This window comes from Bos taurus, chromosome 20 (genome assembly GCF_002263795.3).
Source record: "Bos taurus isolate L1 Dominette 01449 registration number 42190680 breed Hereford chromosome 20, ARS-UCD2.0, whole genome shotgun sequence".
NCBI classification, from domain to species: Eukaryota; Metazoa; Chordata; class Mammalia; order Artiodactyla; family Bovidae; genus Bos; species Bos taurus.
Genome location: NC_037347.1, coordinates 5,615,208 through 5,635,020, shown reverse-complemented (window position 1 = coordinate 5,635,020; position 19,813 = coordinate 5,615,208). Strand labels below are relative to the sequence as shown.

The 19,813-nt window shown below is 38.0% G+C and overlaps 1 protein-coding gene and 1 pseudogene across 3 annotated transcripts in view; one reads left to right on the top strand and one right to left on the bottom strand.

Annotated features, from left to right (window-relative positions):
• CPEB4 (cytoplasmic polyadenylation element binding protein 4) overlaps positions 1-19,813 on the bottom strand; it is a 72,477-nt gene that overhangs the window by 43,489 nt on the left and 9,175 nt on the right. For all 3 annotated transcript variants that reach the window (XM_003587502.4, XM_005221433.3, XM_005221434.4), the window contains exon 2: positions 5,518-5,599. In XM_003587502.4, coding sequence (XP_003587550.1) covers positions 5,518-5,599 — 82 coding nt within the window. The remainder of the gene's footprint in view (positions 1-5,517; positions 5,600-19,813) is intronic.
• Positions 6,395-7,208, top strand: LOC613880 (ribonuclease UK114 pseudogene; annotated as a pseudogene).

The following is a 19,813-nucleotide window of genomic DNA, read 5'->3' as shown; positions in this document are numbered from 1 at the left end:
TCCTATTTTCAGAAACTCTGATGAAAGGTTCTAGAGCTTTCTCAGTGTACATAAAGTCATATACAATATCTGTTCAAAACATCTGTATCAGTATATAACACCTGTTCTTGAAAATACAGAACTACGTGACTGCAATTTTACGTATAGGAATATGAAAAGAACTGCTGATCCAAGGAAAATTTAAGGTTTTCTGGTTATTATTTATGATATCTTTTTAAAGTAGACTAACGTTACTCCTTCCACTGTTGTAGAGATACAGAATTTAAGTAATTATTCCAACAGTCACTCTCTCTCTCACAGTGACACAGAAAATCTTACTCAAAATTAGCAAAACTGGCTTTGTGTACTAAACTTTCAACTGATTTTCATGATTTTCTCCTAGAGAGATTATTATAAATGGCTTTTCTTAGCAACAAAGAAAAGAGGCACAGATGGAATCATCACTTGCGCACTCGTTTAAGCATTTGTTTCAAACAAATTCACACATATGAAAAATAGTTGGGGAAGAGCCCTCTAATTTAATGTGCAGATAAAGAAAAAAATTCCCAAAAGTTATTTTAAAATGCAAGGTCACAATACCTTAAGCAGTCAGGAATTAAATACATAGCATTTGGGGGATAGGTCCAGCTCTTCAAATAAGTTCTTATTAAATGAAAACATGAAGCACGTAAGGCACGAAGGTTTAACTGTACAACACACTCCCACACTTACTCAACATACGCAATAGGTTTCTTGGGCACCATGGGAATATGTAAAAGACTGGCACTTTAAACAACTTGCATTTCTGAATTCGATCATCATTGCCCACATGCAAATTAAGTATTTTAAAATGCCTGAAACTCAGAGAGACTGGTTTAGATAACACTGAGCTCCCCCTTCCAAAACCTGGAAGCAAGATGCATTCTATAACAACATGAAGAGTAAAAGACTCTAATTTCATAATATATTGAGGAAAATTAAAACAGTATTCTGATTATAACTTAATTAATATCTGAAGAACAACTATATAATGTTTTGACAATTTACAGATTGCCTTTGTTCACTCAATAATTTTGCTGTTTCATTAGGCTTTCCAATGAAATGAAGCAAATTGGATATTAAGTTGTTTTAATATATAGGATTTAAAACACTCAACCACTAATATGAAACTATGGATTGTTCAACTGTGTGATATCTGGTAATTTTATTTCTGATAATTTGTCTCTTTATTCCAGTGCTGTCTCCCTCTGATTCCATTCCATAAACTGGTTTATGCATATATTCCTTTATTCCATTCATATACAGAAAAGAAAAAAAAAAAAAAGGCCCCTTAATTTTTAGAGGACTCTTCTACGTATACTGAAAATAATACCACTTCATGAATCTTTATTTCACTGTGTCCAAGCTATGCTTGAGAGACTGAAAGCAGATGCACTGGCACGTGATTTTAATCTATTTCATGCTGCTCCATTTCTAAACAGTAAGTACCAATTTCACAGGCAAGAGAAAACACAAATAGCACTAAGATACAATATTTCCCAAGGAAACATCTCAGCATCTACAACGGTAAAAGATTTTCCTGTTCAAGTGAAGGAATTACTTGATAAGCCTAATAATTATTGTAGCAATGCACAAGCTGCCATCTCGGAGATAACTCAAAAATTGGTGTACAGCACAGGCTCTTAGCTTATGAGACTGGGTGTACAACGAGGAAAATGAAATCGGTCTCCAGGGAAGAACTGTTACAGATTGTCACTGGTGTTAGTTATGGAGAAGGCAATACATAATTTCATGGGTAAAAATAACATATAGACATGCCAGCTGATCAGTGAAAGGACCTAGAGATAAGGCAGAGGGAGGACCTTTTCCTCTCAAAGAGGTAAACCTCTGTACATGGAGAAGATGATAAGAAGCCTTAAAATTCTTAGAAAAACTATTTTTAAATAAACCATAAAATTTAAAAAAAACAATGTAAATTATGAAATGAAAGCTAGCTATTCCATTTGCACATTTCTTTTATCTTTTTAAAGGCTGCTAAACAAGCCAACTGGAATCAACAGCATATTCATAAAAAACTGAAAAATTATATTTGAAAGTTGAAAGTTTTGAGACATAGACATATTAACATCTTGTCTGTTGATGGCAAAAATAAAATTTTGAACCCACTTTATTAAGGGAGTTTCTTTTCCCCCCCAAAAATAAGCAAATTTAATTTTTATGTAAATAAATAATACAGCCTTACAAATTCATTCAGTTGACAGATCTTGTATCAATTTAGGCTCTATTATTTAAACATATACACACAAACCACATTTCTATGTGGGATTGCAAATGAAAATAAAAATAAATGAAGTCATTCAACATACATTTTATAAAATCATTTTAAAATAAAATGAACCCAAATATAAAATCTGCCTCCACATGATAGTTTTTTAAAAATAATTTTCAAATTAATTCTTTTAATTGCATCTTTATACCACTTTTCTGAAAGCCATATTGTTCTATACTAATCTCACAGAAATAATGCCTATTTTCTGTTTACTCTATTTCTAAGGAAGCAGAGCACATGAAGAGGCCACTTATTCAAAATGGATAGGCATTATTACTTTAAAAGGAGAGAGGAGAGTCTGACAAGAAATAAAGTATTCCCATGAGCAAAACTGCATTACAATGGACTACAATGGTACAAAGTTCATCATCTTGGTTTAAAAAAAAAAAAAAGCATAACTACTGTCTGACATTTTAGGACCATGAACTCATCTATGAAGTACTTACTGCTCTTAAAAGGAAAAAATACACAAATTCATTTAATATGCTTAAGTCACCTTGGCACCTTATATTGAAACTGGTTTTCTCATTTGATAAGCATGAAAACAGACAAATAGATGTTTAGCAATAAAAATCGATACCATGTATTGAGTGTTTTCTCAATGAACTGGGCAGTATGCTGGATTTTATAGACACATCATATCATACCACAAATTAGTGGCAGAATGGCAATTTAAATCCCAGTCCATCTGACTTGAAAACCCATGGTCTTTCATTCTGGCATATTTCCTCTTATAAATCACAATTTTACAAAATCTTTGTGTTCCCATATTAGGTCAATCAGGTTTAATTCTGTCACCAGACTTATCTTTTAATTATCTCTAGAAAATTAGTCTAGGTAATTATTTAGGTAAATATTGGTAAGAAGAAATTAAAAAGGGAATATGGTGACTCAGATAGTAAAGATTACCTGCCTGCAGTGGAGAAGACCCATGTTCAATCCCTGGATCAGGAAGATCTCCTCAGAAGGGAATGGCTAACCACTCCAGTATTCTTGCCTGGAGAATCACATGGACAGAGAAGCCTGGTGGGCTGCAGTCCATGAGGTAGGTGGCAGAGAGTCAGACATGACTGAGCGACTAACACTTTCTTTTCATACAATAAAGGCAGAAGTTTATACAATAAGCCACTTAGTGAACTAGAAAAGAAAAAATAAATCTGAGTTGTCCTGACTATATCTGATAAACCAAGCAAATGTTGTTAATCCTATTGGAAAAATGTGTACAAACTCTTATAAAAATACTAGAGGCTTACTTCTTAGAAGTGAAGTGAAGGTCACTCAGTCGTGTCTGACTCTTTGCGACCCCATGGACTATACAGTCCATGGAATTTTCCAGGCCAGAACACCGGAGTGGGTATTCTGAAAGGAATACTGGAGCCTTTCTCTTCTCTAGGGGATCTTCCCAGCCCAGGGATGAAACTCAGGTCTCCCACATTACAGGTGTATTCTTTACCAGGTGAGCCACAAGGGAAGCCCTACTTCTTAGAAGCATGACATAATAAAGGGTTTATGACTGCTGCCATTTGTAAACGGTTTTCTCTGATAAAAGACACAGGCACTTATCATGAAAATGAGTTCTAATTATTATCCCTAGTATCTACTACATAAGAGAAGAGGCTCTTAAAAGAAGTTGCTGATTAAATCAATATAAATCAATTAAGGAAACAACCACAGATTCACAGCAAGTTACAAACAGTAGTACAGAGAGATTCTGTGAACCCTTTATTCAGTGTCCCCAATTGGGAACGTCTTATGTAACTATACTACAAAACCAGGAAAAGTGAGACTGTACAATCCACAAACTATATTCCTATTTCTCCTTTAGCTACTTCAAAGTGTGCAGTTTTTCTGGTGCCTCATTTTTCTGTTGGGAAAACAAAGGGTCAAAGAGGCTGAAAGACTAGCCAAAGTCAGAGTGCTAAGAAGTGACAAAATAAAAAGCCAATTCTGAAAGACCATCTTTCCTCAGAAACAAAGTATACAACCCCATTAGAAGCCATCAGAAGTCCATGAGGAATTCAGTAAAGACATTCAAAATAATCCTATTTCAAAATTTGTTCATCAGAGAGATACATATTTTTTCACGTATTAGTTTTCATCTTTCCAGACTTAAAAAAAATCCTCATTAAAAAATGTTCTGTTATAGGTCTGCTGAAAAACAGTTTTACTGCATCAGTAATATGGTAAACCAAACACAAAGAAAACTAGGCCAAGATAGTTACCACTTAAAGTCACACAGGCTCCTTGCCACCTTCGATCCCAGTACAAAGCTGTCTTGGCAAAAAGCAGGCTCATAAACAGTGAATGAATGAACAACTTAAGTGACAGGACCAAATATACCAAACAACCCAAATGTTTTTAAAAACAAACAGGAAAACTCTGCAGTATAGTAAAATGAGATTTTTTGCAGAAAAATATTATTTTGTGGGGTAGTTTTCATAACATCAGAGATAGAATGGCCCTTAAAGAACACCTAATCTGGTCATTCTCATCTCTGGCTACACATGAACATCACCTGAGATATTAAAAAAAATCATAAGCTTCACCCCACACCTGGAATGGGGCCCAGGCATCTGTGTTTTTCAAGTTCCCCATTATTAAGTCCCTTATTATAAGAGTGGTTCTAAGTACTTTATTAAAAATGAAGAAATTGAGGCCTAGTCAAACTGCAATATCTTATTCAGTATAAGAATTTATACCAGAATCCAAGTGGGAATAGCATGACTTTTTCAACATAATATATAAAAAGGATTTCAAGAACTACAAAGCTTCGTTTTAACTTTGAAACTGTTGGCAATTAAAAAAAAAAATGTGAAACTAGGCCGAAAGCTCTATCAACATTTGAACTCTTCCTAGTGTATGGTTATTGTCATTGGTGAGCAGACATACAGGTGAGCAATACTAAGCAGGTTCTGCCTGAAAGATTAAAAAAAAATGAGAAGTATGGTTCCCATCTTTCCAGTTAACTGCCCTCCCTTAGCAATCAGTACTCTTGTAGTTCCCTTAATTGGTACTGTAAAGGGCTTACAGTGGATGTCTATCAAGTAAGTTTGATTTTTGAACAAAATGAGATACATGTATAAAATAGATGGAACTGGATACAAAATGTGAACCTATAATATTCGCCATATTGCTCATCAAGTTACTCAGATAATAATACACATTTTACACTATTTACTAAAATCAAACAGTTATATTTGGAAAATTACCTTTAATTGAATCATTTTCAGCTCTCATTATGTCAATGAGTGAACTCTCCAATGAGTGCATGTCAAAAGTCCTGGGGCGATCCTGTAAACACAAACAGCCACAAACCACTTTTAAAATAGCATATAATTATAAAAGAAAATAATAAGCTGCATCTGATGAGACACAGATCAAAAAGCAGGAATTTTCTTCCCTCTCCATGTAAGGCACATTATTACTACATTTTATTTTTAACACTTGCAAAATATCAAAATCACAAGTACCCAGGGCTCAGCAAAGACTGACTTGATTTCCAATAATAATTTTCAATAAAAGCATTACTTTCAAAAACAAAGCAAAAACTAATTTCCATATGGTTAAGAATATTAAACATATATAAAAACAGAATTCATAATCTTTTTCTGTCACTTAAGATTTCAGTAATGTGGCAAAGCTTCCCAAACTTGTTTCAGCAGTATTCTGTTAAGGTGACATCTACATGTTCTATTCAGAATAGCTATATTTACTTATAAGCCAAGATCTGAAAATAGTCATCAAATGTCTACAAGACCACTAAGTAGCAAAGTAGTCTTGATTTTTCTGCCATTAGAATAAAAGGAAGACAGGATATGGAGAACACTGCTGGTCTCAACCCTGGCTTAACAAAATGGACTTCATGAATGGGTGAGGAATCTGAAAATACACAACCATGCTGATGCTGCGGCATTCTTCAGGGTATTAGACATCATTAAAACCAAAGTTTAGCTCGACAGTGAAAAGGAAATGAAAACATTTTCAAATTAAATACTAAAGGGAAAGCAGTGTAATACCTGTTTCTGACCCACCTTGAGAATAAATATATACTTACAAAGACCACAGCAAGGTTATTAAAGAAAAGGGGGAGGTGAAGAGCGAGCGAGAACCGAGTTCTGTGTAGTTGTTTCCAAGGGGCAGCAAGGGGGAAGGGTTAACCATGTTGTCTTTGGTCAGAAAGATAATCAGCACCACGAAAGCCCCCGCGGCCACTGGTCCCTACAGTCAGGCTGTGTTAGTCGACAGGACCATTTACATTTCAGCACAGCTAGGCATGGACCCTGCAAGTGGACAGCTTGTGCCAGGAGGGTGGCAGAAGAGGCTAAACAGGCTCTTACAAACATAGGTGAAATTCTGAAAGCAGCAGGCTATGACTTCACGAATGTGGTAAAAGCAACTGTTTTGCTGGCTGACATAAATGACTTCAGTACTGTCAACGATGTCTACAAACTATATTTTCAGAGTAGTTTTCCTGCAAGAGCTGCTTACCAGGTTGCTGCTTTGCCCAAAGGAGGCTGTGTTGAGACCGAAGCAATAGCTGTGCAAGGACCTCTCACGACAGCATCGCTCTAAGTGGGCCAAGTGTTATTTAGTCTGGAAATTTAATAGTATTTTTAAACTAATGGCTTAATCCTTGTTGGAAAGTGTAAGATTGAAATATCTAGAAATATGGAAATACCATATAATAAGGGAAACAACATGAAGATTAATGATGAATCTAGTTACTAATGTTACAAATTATACTTCTATAACACTTGTATTGCTGGATGTGGGAAAACAGACATGCCTTACTGAGTTAACTCAGAAGAATAAAAGTAGAGAAATAACATAGGAAAGATGAGCACACCTAATTCAACTAAACCCTATTAATTTAATGACGTGAAGTATTTTATTATGTCAGATATGTGATTTTTGCTTGAATAAAATTAAAGCATTTAAATTTGAATGGCAGAGATAAAGGAGAAGAAACGGGACCAAATTTTATATAGATAAAATTTTTCTAGTGGAAATAGTATGCAGATTTTCCTTGGTGTGATTCCATTTACTGATTTTTTTTTAACAGTTTAATGTATGCATTAAATTACGTTACCTAAATAAAAGTGAAGAAACCAAAAAAAAATAAAGAAAGAAAGAAAAGGGGGCTTCCAAAGGAATTTCAGAAGCGTGATTTCAGAACTCTCTCTTCAATGATATTTTTCTCTCATTACTTTTTAATTCAAAGCTTTGGCTTTTTAAAAGAATTTGCCTAATTTTCTCCACCCCCCGCCCCTTTTCTTTCAGACTTGCTGGGCTCTCATTTTCCACATTTCAGCTAACTCAGAACTTTATGTTTGATAGAGTATGTCCTCCATCTTTCGATCATTCTGACATTTCTCCTCTGTCCTTCCCTAAGACTACTCACCCTGCTGCTAAGTCGCTTCAGTCATGTCTGACTCTGTGCGACCCCACAGACGGCAGCTGCACTCTTACTCTTCTTCCCTGAAACAGGGACCACTCCTTCTGACCCCACCCACCAAACAGATATCCAAAAATGTTCACTCTTATGGGTGGAACACAAACTTTTTTTTTTAAGTTCCACAACCTGAAGGGTCCAAGGGTAGTTATATTGGGATATCATCTATATTTAAAGTAGAGAATGTTACAGGTTTTTTCCCCTAGGACGGCATGGGATAAAGATGGGAAGGGGAGTAGATGTCTTAACATGTTCTTCTGCTCTAAACTAGTATGGCTCCTCCAGAATATCTTTCCCACTTTTCCTCCTGATTCTTTCCTCATTGTCCTCATCTTCTCAATATGGTCAATAGAGAGAGGCAAGAGGACAGGTGGCCAGAATGAGAATTTCTAAGAGTAAATGTTCACAAAAAGGAGAAACTCTTCTGTTTTTATCCTTCCTCATCTCAAGCACTGAATTAAATCAAAACTTTAATGCGTATTCTTTTGGAAGTCAAGTGGATTTGAGGCATAACTGGAGAAAGAAGTTAAGAACAAATTCCACTATCTCATTCTGCAGTCACTGGATCTGTCCTCCCTTCAACAATCTAAAATCCACACTCAAAATCAGGCCAGCCACTATCTCTATTTCCACAACAAAGCCAGTCTTGGAGACACTAATGCTCAGAGTCTTCACTTGCCTATGTCCTCTGACTGTGGGTTTCCCAAGGGTAGGAAGTATGTCTTACATCAAATGTTCCCCATGTGTACAATTCCCAAAGGGTGATGGTATGTTGAGATGTTCATCTCCTCAACACACAGGACTGTCCATAGGGCCTGGTGTGGCAGGAACTCCCTGGCAGATGATTTCTGCTTCTGTATTTTCATTTTCTATGTATGCCATGATGTGAAACAGGCTGAAAAGCCTTGTTCCACGTATCTGTATCACTGTACCTCACACAGGGTCTGGCAGCTTAGGAAGCACACACGTTTCCTCAATTGATGAATGAAGGCGTTTCTTTGAGTAATTTTTATTAAGTGTTGAAAGCATTTTTTCTCTCCTATTTCCTTATCTTGAGGTTTGTTTTTTAAATCCCCTTTCAGAGCTGGGCGGGGTGGGGGGTAGGTAAGCAAAATGAAACTGTGATGGCTATGGGGGAGATGTAAGAGGAGACCTCAGCCTGTTTTTTTAATGCAACTACAGTAGTGAGCAGCCTGTGAATTTTCAGGACTTGCGTTTTGCCAGTCACGGAATGACAAAAGCACCCAAGAGAATGAGTTGGTAAAAAAAAAAATCAGTGTTTTTGTTTGGTTTGTTTTATGACAGCTGCTTCTGGTAAGTAAAGAAGCATCCTTTTCACCTAGAGGTTTCCAAATGTAGTGGAATTCAGCAAAGCCACTTCATACCGCCTTGCCCCAGGACTCTCCAGACTATTGTCTAAAACATAAAGGTTTTTGCTAAACTAACCACCACTGACTTATGATTGGTAGAGTACATTAAAACTAAAACCCTAAATGAATATCTAAATTTTCAGTAGTGCTTGGTGGAATTAAAAAACAAAAACCTCTCTATCCTTTTTATACTTTTACTAGTTTTCATTTGTCACAATATAAATCTGATAAATAAACACCAATATACAAACTCTGACTCTCAGATGCAATGTGTTAAGAAGAATTTTCAGGCTCTGAATGGATTTAGAAGAAAACAGTGTCTCAAAAGACACGTATGTGTAAATGCAAGATACAAGTCCCACTGGCACAAGTACCACATTTTTGCCAACCCTGGTCTAATATGTTCGCTCTCTTTGTAGGTCAGTGGGTAAACAATCTACCTGCAATGCAGGAGGCCTGGGTTTGATTCCCTGGGTGGTAAAGATCCCCTGGAGAAGAAAATGGCAACCCATTCCAGTATTCTTGCCTAATATGTCTAACACGTACTTCTCCCCACAATTCAATCTTATTTGAAATTATAATTATTACAACTACTTTACATTTATATAACACTTTGTTTCTTATGATGCTATAGTAATTCAAGCCACATATTTTGCCAAGCAAATGTTCTGTTCTCAGGCAGGGTCCAAAGTTTATCATTTTTGATTACTCTCTCACTGATTTTTTTCTATTTTAAATACCCAATTTTACCAAAAGGACTAAAGTGTAAACATCTGTGCCATTAAGAAGTAGATGGAAGGGGACAGACACAAATAAACCCAAGAAATAAGAGCAGACAAACAATGCTGGTTTTTCTGCCCAAAAACCAGGGTGTCAAATCAAGAGTGTTCTGATTTCTATGTTTCATCCTTTGATTTTGCCTTTTTGGCTTACTAATTAACCCAAACATCATAATCATTTATTTATTTTCTAGAATTCATTTCCCAGAAAGTAAACTAACTATAAAATAGAAATTCTGTTAAGTAATAGCTCTTCTTAATTTAACTTGAGATGGTGACCAAAATATGAACATCAGCCTAAATCCGCGGAGCATTAGACATTAGGAAGTGTGACATGTCATGTGAGCTTGAGCACTTTCATCCTCTAGACCTCATTCCTGATCTGAAATAGGAAAGAGTCTAATTAAACCTCTAAGGTTCCTTTCCCAACAACAAAATACATCTGTATTTTAGCTTTCCCATATCCTAAAACAGTCTGTGCTCTTTCAAGATTTGCAGTTTAAATTATAATGAGTTTGGCAGGAATCTAAGATGTGAACGAGGATGACTGATGAAAGTTTATAACTTCTTGCCCACAAAAAGGTGGGAGTTAATTAACCTTATTAATAAGAAAACGAACTCTTGTAAGTCTTAAAAGGACAGTCACTATGTTTTCATTATGCTATACATAATGCAAAATAACAAGCTTTATCAAAAAAGAAAAAAAAACAATTTGTTAAAGGGGGAATGTCCTGATTTCCAATAAAAGCTCAAACAAAACAAAAACACTGACAACTCTATTTGCTTCAACCCACCACTGCCAGTTTATCTTGGCAGCCCACAGAGAAAAGCAGATCTAGTCTTTATTGAGAATCTACTAAGTATCTGACAATATTCTAGGTAGTTTTTAAATACTGTCATTAGTAATCTTCAAACCTCCTTATAATTTAGATTGTATTATTCTCAATTTTGGAGAAGGAAATGGCAACCCACTTCAGTATTCTTGCCTGGAGAATCCCATGGACAGGAGTCTGAGGGGCTACAATCTATGGGGTCACAAAAGAGTCGGACACAACTGAGCAATTAAACAACAATTCTCAATTTAATGATAAAAACTAAGACCAGGGAAAAACACAGTTTACTGCACAGATAGATTACTGCTTAGTTCAGCAGCTTAGTCTGGATTCAAGAGCCCAAGTTTCACTCCAAAGCAGGTGGCGCTACCTTGGGTAAAATAATGGTCATGGCAGTCAAAAGACCACACTAATTAAGATACGTATTAGAATAAATGAGACACTCTGCCTGCCTTAACGGTCCTGGGGTGAGGGACATGCTGGCTGCTGCTGCTGCTGCTAAGTCGCTTCAGTCGTGTCCGACTCTGTGCGACCCCACAGACGCAGCCCACCAGCTCCCCCGTCCCTGGGATTCTCCAGGCAAGAACACTGGAGTGGGTCGCCATTTCCTTCTCCAATGCATGAAAGTGAAAAGTGAAAGTGAAGTTGCTCAGTCATGTCCGACTCTTAGCGATCCTATGGACTGCAGCCTACCAGGCTCCTCCGTCTGTGGGATTTTCCAGGCAAGAGTACTGGAGTGGGGTGCCATTGCTAGTACCTAGCAAACAGGAGGCACTCAAGTATGACTCAATAAATGAAAAAAAAACAACAAAATGTACATAGGTAATATAGGATAATATCAGAGCCACTAAAAACATGAGAGAGAGAGAAGCCTTATCTTCCTTCTTCCTGTTGAGATGACAGATCGATGTGGTCCACAAATTAAGAGACCTAACTTGCATCTCTAGGTTAACTACAGCCAACCACAGAAGCAGAAATGGTAGTAACAGTAATAGTATCAGGTAACATTTATCAAGATCTAATGCAGTATGAGTGAACTCCAGGAGCTGGTGATGGACAGGGAGGCCTGGCATGCTGTGATTCATGGAGTCACAAAGAGTCGGACACGACTGAGCGACTGAACTGAACTGAATGCTTTACATGCATAATCTCATTTAGTCCTCACAAAAATTCTATACAGTAAGTGTTCAGTTATTATCCCGTTTCACAGATAAGACGGCGTAGCTTAGCATGATTAACTAACTTTATCAGTGTCAGGTTAAGCAGAGAATGCAGAATTTGAACCACCAGCCTGACTTTAGAAATGTGAGCTTAACAACCACGAATGAAAATAAAAGACCACCAATTATTTTCAAGGCTCAGCAAAGCAAACTTGATTACAATGCAGAGATCTTTTTTTTCCTCTTTTTTTTGGTAACCTGAGTTGTTGTATTTAATACATTGAGTTGCATCGCAACTGGTTGGTTTCAATTTATGTCATCTCTACTTCACAGGGCAATTTCTAAAGGAAAAACCACAAAAGCCACTATGAAAATCAAAGTTGATAAAAATAACCTTCTGACAAAACAAATTAGCATTTAAAAGAGCAAGATCTGTCCTTTTAATATACATCTGAATAATCCTGACTGCCACAGCAAAATAGGAAGATTTACATCAGCAAGTAACTGATGACATGGCTTTTTGTAACTTCCCAGAAGTAGCCACAAGAAGCACATGAACCTGTGGGTCTATTACTACCAGGATGAACAACCTGACTGCAATTGTGCCACAAACCAAAATTACTATTTCGTAGACTTCAAAAAATATATCCAGATGAACAATGAAAGCCAGTGTTTCTCATATTTAAGAGTATTTCAAAATCATTTGGAGGTCCTATTGAAACACAGCCTACTGAGGCAACACCCAAAGTTTTTCATTCAGTAGGTCTCAGTAGGTCCAAGAATTCACATTTCTACTAAATTTCCAAGTGAAGATGGGGACCATGCTTTGAGAACTACTGAGTTAAGCAATTCCATTCCACAGGTTAATTTCATTAGATACTTTGGGATGTGATTTATAGCTTACATCCTGTTTAACAATTATGATGCAGTCCAGCTTAAATATCAACTATTTTACAGTTTACTTATGAAGAGAAAGGTTTTGCTCTCAAAATCAAAAACAAAGTCCTCTCTTCCAAGCTCTAAGATGCATAAATTGGCAAAAAATTACAATTCAGTTCAATTTCAACAGAACCACCACTATAACCACTCCATTACTGGTTCTTGTCTTGTCATACTTGAGTTAGTATGTTTTAGCATTACTAGACCTGACTAAAGCACGAGTCCCTTGGACTACAAGGAGATCCAACCAATCCATCCTAAAGGAAATAAATCCTGAACATTCATTGGAAGGACTGATGCTGAAGCTGAAATTCCAATACTTCGGCCACCTGATTCGAAGAACTGACTCACTGGAAAAGACCCTGATGCTGAGAAAGACTGAAGGCAAGAGGAGAAGGGGACGACAGAGGATGAGATGGTTGGATGGCATCACCGACTCAATGGACATGAGTTTGAGTAAACTCCAGGAGTTGGTGATGGATAGGGAGGCCCGGCATGCTACAGTCCATGGGGTCGCAAAGAGTCAGACACAACTGAGCAATTGAAGTGAACTGACATTCTTAAGAACCAGAGCCAAAATTCAGCTACACCCTTTACTCACTGTCTTCCTATAAAGACATACATGACTATGAGCATCATTCTCAGATTGCTATGTATCTGTACTAGCTTATGGAAGTTTCTCTTTCTGGCTTACTCTCGAAGTTTCTCCCTGGTGAAGAAGGGAAAGGAAAACATTTTGGTCTGAAAGGCAAAGTCTGTGCCAGTATAACAGCTGCCAAAAAAAATACGAAATTTGAGATGCCAGGAGAGCCCATAATTAATCAAAGGCAACTATGACAGTTTTAATCCAAAATTTGCCAAAACGTAAATATTTTCTTGGATTAAATATTTAAGGCCACAGACATCAAAAGTTGACAATATAGTCAACTTTCAAGATTCCACTGTCAGATGACCCTTCCATCCCTATGCAAACACAAGTCCCCTTTTCCCATATCTGCCAAGCACACTGACAGCCCATATTTATGAACAAAGTCTATGATGACTACCCACTCCCTCCTTCCCTGGACTGTGAGCTCCACTCATCCCCAAAGCCACAGACTGCGGCAACTGTGCAGGGCAAAGTAAGTTCCTCATCATTGCCACCATCATTATTAAAATGGCTAACATCTCTTCTGGCTCTGTGTCTCAGATAAAAGATGCATGATTTCTGTACACTAGTTCCTCACAACCATCATGTAAAGTGGGTACAATTATCGCCCCCATTTTAGGCTTCTCATGAAGCTATGAGATGTTAACTACTTACACTCAAAGTCACCAAGTAAGTGGTGGAGTCTACTTCATAGCAGAAGCTCAGAAAAGTGGTCCGTTATTAAATGAACTTTGTCACAACCTATGATATCCTTCACTTGTATACAGGGTCTGAATGCAGAGAACAAGTGTCAGAGGTTAAAGTGAAAGAAGTAATTATCTCAAGTAGGAAAAAACTACAGTTACTAGCATCTCATATTTCTTAGCAGGGTCCCTCTTCAGTCAGTGTTTTCTCATTATGAACACTTTATAATGAGGCAAAGAGTCTTACAGATCTTAGGCTACCAAGTGTTTCCTAATAGAATAATAAACTATAACAAAACGGATCAATGTCTTTAGTATATTACCCTGATTGAATCAATAGCTCCATTTTCTCCCATGTGAACTGATGAATCAGATCTCTCCAGAAAGCCCTTGAGAAAATTTGCTTTTATTCCACCTTCACTAAATAAACCACATTCATGTTCAGTATTAGAAATCCTTAAAGTGATAAATATTTCTTGTCACCACTTGACTATATTAAAAAAACAACTTGGCATTCTAGACTTGATTAGTCAGTTCCTAAATCAATAGACCCCTTCTTCTTGTTAACCATTTGTTCATTTCCACTTTACCTGGCAGACGAAAATAACTAAAATCTATTCTAAGACTTGTGTTTAAATCACCACTTACTAGACAAATGGTCTTGACATCATATCTCTGAACCTTGATTTCATCAGTGAAATAAGGATCTCCCTTACTTCACACATCTCCCTTATAAAAACTGGGTTGAGGAGAAATGAAATAAAGTCCATAATAGATCATGCACAATACCCACCAGTTAGGAGATCCACTCAATAAACATTCCCTCTGCTCCTTCTCTCTCCAGTGCAATAGCAGAAGAGCCCCAAACCAACATATTAAATTAGGTATTGTTTGTATCTTAATAATTCAGCTGTTCCGTGCTACTTCCTATGGCTCATTTTCATAGAGAAACAAAAAAGGGGGGGGGGATCTTTCCTACTTAATATACTATTTGGGGCAAGAGATCATTAATTCAGGAAAGTGAGTAAGTTCTATTAAAACTCAGGCCATTCCTCTATCTTTGGCTGCTTACTGGCAATCAGCATTCCTCTGCTATGTATCTGCTGGGTGTGATCAGGGTCCGGAGTCATCAGAGAGAATGGTCACCCAAATACACAATCTTTATTCCTAAAGTGAGGTTTGTATCCTGTAACCCACACAATCCATAACATTTCTCTCTTCCATGAGCCTTGACCATAACATCAAAAGGCAGCCTGTACCCACTGTCAGCCTCTGGGCTCTCATAGCTACCACCCTCAGATCCTTAGCTCTCCAGTGTCTCCTGAGAAGGCGGCACTTCTCAATATTCAGGCACAAAGCAAGATGTCACCGACACCTCAGTTCATGAGGAGGAGAGTGTCTACCTTGGTCATGCACTCCCACCATACGGTCCATAGAAGGCATAAAACATTTGTGGGTTGAAAAACAAAGAGATGAAAAAGTGTGATGCAGTCCAAAGGCCTGGAAAAGATCACAAACCTTTAAATTCCCCTTAAAAAGAAACAAAAATATAGCCCAAAAGCTCTGAGTCCTTCCTGTTCTCTCTCCTTTTGGAGAAGCTTCTCACAAATTCACAGAAATATAAACCCAGGAGAAAGCTGAGATGGCGTAGAGAAAACTGGACAATCTCCTCCTGAGTGTCTGGTCATCAGCTGATATTCTAGTGTTTTGTTGGATCTCTCTCCCTTTTCTTTGACAGACATGTGACCACCAGCACTCTTCTTGTCTGAGAAGGGAGATGTGGCCAATAGTGGCTTTTTTAGAGATTAGCATCAGGTTGGGCAGTAAAACAGGCTGGGCAGGTACAACAAAAATATGGGCCTTGCCTCAGTTTCTCACTGTCTTTTTTTTAAAAAAACAACTAGAAGATATATTTGTGTGTTTTTAAGAGGGAAAAAAAGACTATCTTTTAGAAACACATACCAAACCATTTACAGATGAAATGATACAGTACCTAGGAAATGTTTCAAAATAACATGAAAGCAGGAAGAGAGGGTTAGGAAGATAGATGAAAGAGGACTGTCAAGGAGCTGATCATTGTTGGAAGCCAGGTGACATGTATATGGGATTTTGCTATATATTCTATTATTGAATATGTTTAAATTTTTCCATAGTAAGAAATTTAAAAGACTTGGGGGTCAGGGGAGAGACTTTACCCAAAGAAGAAACAAACAAAAAAACCAGTTGGTCACCAAATTTTCCAGCAGTGTTCAAGAAAATGAGAGCACCATCTGGGCTGATTCCCTAGTGCACTGAGTTTACTAAACAAAATTATAGTTCAGCTTATAAAATTCTTCTTTAAAGTTAAGCACATATTACCACACAACAGTTAAACAACAGTTTTCACATTTTGAATGTGTGCAATTTCCAACTTTTGAATTAATATTTCTAGTTGATGACCTTCTCTCTTATACCAGCAGAATCTTTTGGAAGCCAAATATTAGAAATACTTCATCTTATTTCTAAAAGACAAGACAAAGAAATGAGAAAATGAAGGATTAGGAAAGCTGAGTAGCTTACCTTAGGTCACACAGCTAGCAAGTGGCACAGCCATAGTTGAAACTCAGATCTGACTTCCATACAATAATTAATAGCTTTTTCTGAGTAGCAATGTTCTTACATCAACTTTTTTTATTTGGTTCTTTTTAAAGTTCTTATAGACAGTTTGCACTCATCTCACACGCTAGTAAAGTAATGCTCAAAATTCTCCAAGCCAGGCTTCAGCAATATGTGAACCATGAACTTCCTGATGTTCAAGCTGGTTTTAGAAAAGGAAGAGGAACCAGAGATCAAATTGCCAACATCTGCTGGATCATGGAAAAAGCAAGAAATTTCCAGAAAAACATCTACTTCTGCTTTATTGACTATGCCAAAGCCTTTGACTGTGTGGATCACAATAAACTGTGGAAAATTCTGAAAGACATGGGAATACCAGACCACCTGACCTGCCTCTTGAGAAATTTGTATGCAGGTCAGGAAGCAACAGTTAGAACTGGACATGGAACAACAGAATGGTTCCAAATAGGGAAAGAAGTACGTCAAGGCTGTATATTTTCATCCTGTTTATTTAACTTCTATGCAGAGTACAATATGAGAAACGCTGGGCTGGAAGAAGCACAAGCTGGAATCAAGATTGCCGGGAAAAATATCAATAACCTCAGATATGCAGATGACACCACCCTTATGGCAGAAAGTGAAGAGGAACTCAAAAGCCTTTTGATGAAAGTGAAAGTGGAGAGTGAAAAACTTGGCTTAAAGCTCGACATTCAGAAAACGAAGATCATGGCATCCGGTCCCATCACTTCATGGGAAATAGATGGGAAAACAGTGGAAACAGTGTCAGACTTTATTTTTCTGCTGCAGATGGTGACTGCAGCCATGAAATTAAAAGACACTTACTCCTTGGAAAGAAAGTTATGACCAACCTAGATAGCATATTCAAAAGCAGAGACATTACTTTGCCAACAAAGGTCCGTCTAGTCGAGGCTATGGTTTTTCCTGTGGTCATGTATGGATGTGAGAGTTGGACTGTGAAGAAGGCTGAGTGCCGAAGAATTGATGCGTTTGAACTGTGGTGTTGGAGAAGACTTGAGAGTCCCTTGGACTGCAAGGAGATCCAACCAGTCCATTCTAAAGGAGATCAGCCCTGGGATTTCTCTGGAAGGAATGATGCTAAAGCTGAAACTCCAGTACTTTGGCCACCTCATGCGAAGAGTTGACTCATTGGAAAAGACTCTGATGCTGGGAGGCATTGCAGGCAGGAGGAGAAGGGGACAACAGAGGATGAGATGGCTGGATGGCATCACTGACTCGATGGATGTGAGTCTGAGTGAATTCCGGGAGTTGGTGATGGACAGGGAGGCCTGGTGTGCTGCGATTCATGGGGTTGCAAACAGTCAGACACGACTGAGCGACTGATCTGATCTGATAGACAGTAAGGCTACAGCAACTATTTTACTGACCAGCAGCAGATGCATTCCTTGAAAACATCTGGAAGATCTATTATTAAAAGTATGTTGTATAATGGGGCTACCCTGGTGGCTCAGACAGTAAAGAATCCATCTGCAATGCGGGAGACCTGGGTTTAATCCATGGGTTGGGAAGATCCCCTTGAGGAGGGCACAGCAACCCATTCCAGTATTGTTGTCTGGAGAACTCCCATGGACAGAGGAGCCTGGCAGCCTACAATCCATAGGGTCACAAAGAGTTGGACACAACAGAGCGACTAAGCACAGCACAGCACATGCTGCATAATATTTAAATATAAACATGGCTTTAAAATGTATAATACTGAGGGATTAACTATAACTCATTACAGATCTGCAAGAAAACAACGATTGGGATACGTGTGTGTGTTAGTCATTCAGTCATGTCCGACTCTTTGCAACCCCACGGACTGCAGCCCGCCAGGTTTCTCTGTCCATGGGATTTTCCAGGCAAGAATACTGGAGTGGGTTGCCACGCCCTCCTCCAGGGGATCTCCCGACCCAGGGGTCAAACGGTCTTCTGCATCGCAGGTAACGGTTTCTTTACCGACTAAGCCACCAGGAAAGCCTGATGGGGATATACCTGGCAACTATTCAGCAAACAGTAACTACCCAATCTAAATATTCTACAATATGAAAAATATGTGTTTAGCTTAAGACTTTAAAAATTCAGTTTACAAACATGAGAGGACCTGTAGGTGGTCCTTGACATATAATGAGACCTGAATTCTGTGACTCACAGGTTAAAGTTTGCCTTTTGTGGTACCATTTTATCACAGAATTTTAAAAAAGCACATGTGTATGTGTATATTTATAAATGTAACCATCAATAAAATATTTTAAAATGCCATTTATACATTTTTTCTGTTATACCTAAAGCTTAACCTGTTAGTTTTCCTTAAAGTTTAAACAACCCATGGATTAAGATGAAATATAACTATTGGGCTAGTTGTTAATATTTTTATAATGAGAAAAAAAGCAGGTTCAGTATCATTCCAGTACTCTTGCCTAGAAAATCCCATGGATAGAGGAGCCTGGTAGGCTGCAGTCCATGGGGTCGCTAGAGTCGGACACGGCTGAGTGACTTCACTTTCACTTTGCACTTTCATGCATTGGAGAAGGAAATGGCAATCCACTCCAGTGTTCTTGCCTGGAGAATCCCCGGGACGGGAAAGCCTGGTGGGCTGCCGTCTATGGGGTAGCAAAGAGTTGGACATGACTGAAGCGACTTAGCAAAGATCATCCTAAAGGAGATCAGTCCTGGGTGTTCACTGGAAGGACTGATGCTGAAGCTGAAACTCCCAATACTTTGGCCACCTGATGCAAAGAACTGACTCATTGGAAAAGACCCTGATGCTGGGAAAGATTGAAGGCGGGAAGAGAAGGGATCAATAGAGGATGAGATGGTTGGATGGCATCACCGACTCAATGGACATGAGTTTGGGTGAACTCCAGGAGTTGGTGATGGACAGGGAGGCCTGGCATGCTGCAGTTCATGGGGTTGCAAAGAGTTGGACATGACTGGGGGATTGAACTGATTGAACTAAAAGATTAGAACAGATCAGAAATAATTACAAATCAAATCAAAACCATTTTTATGAGATATCCAGTCCTG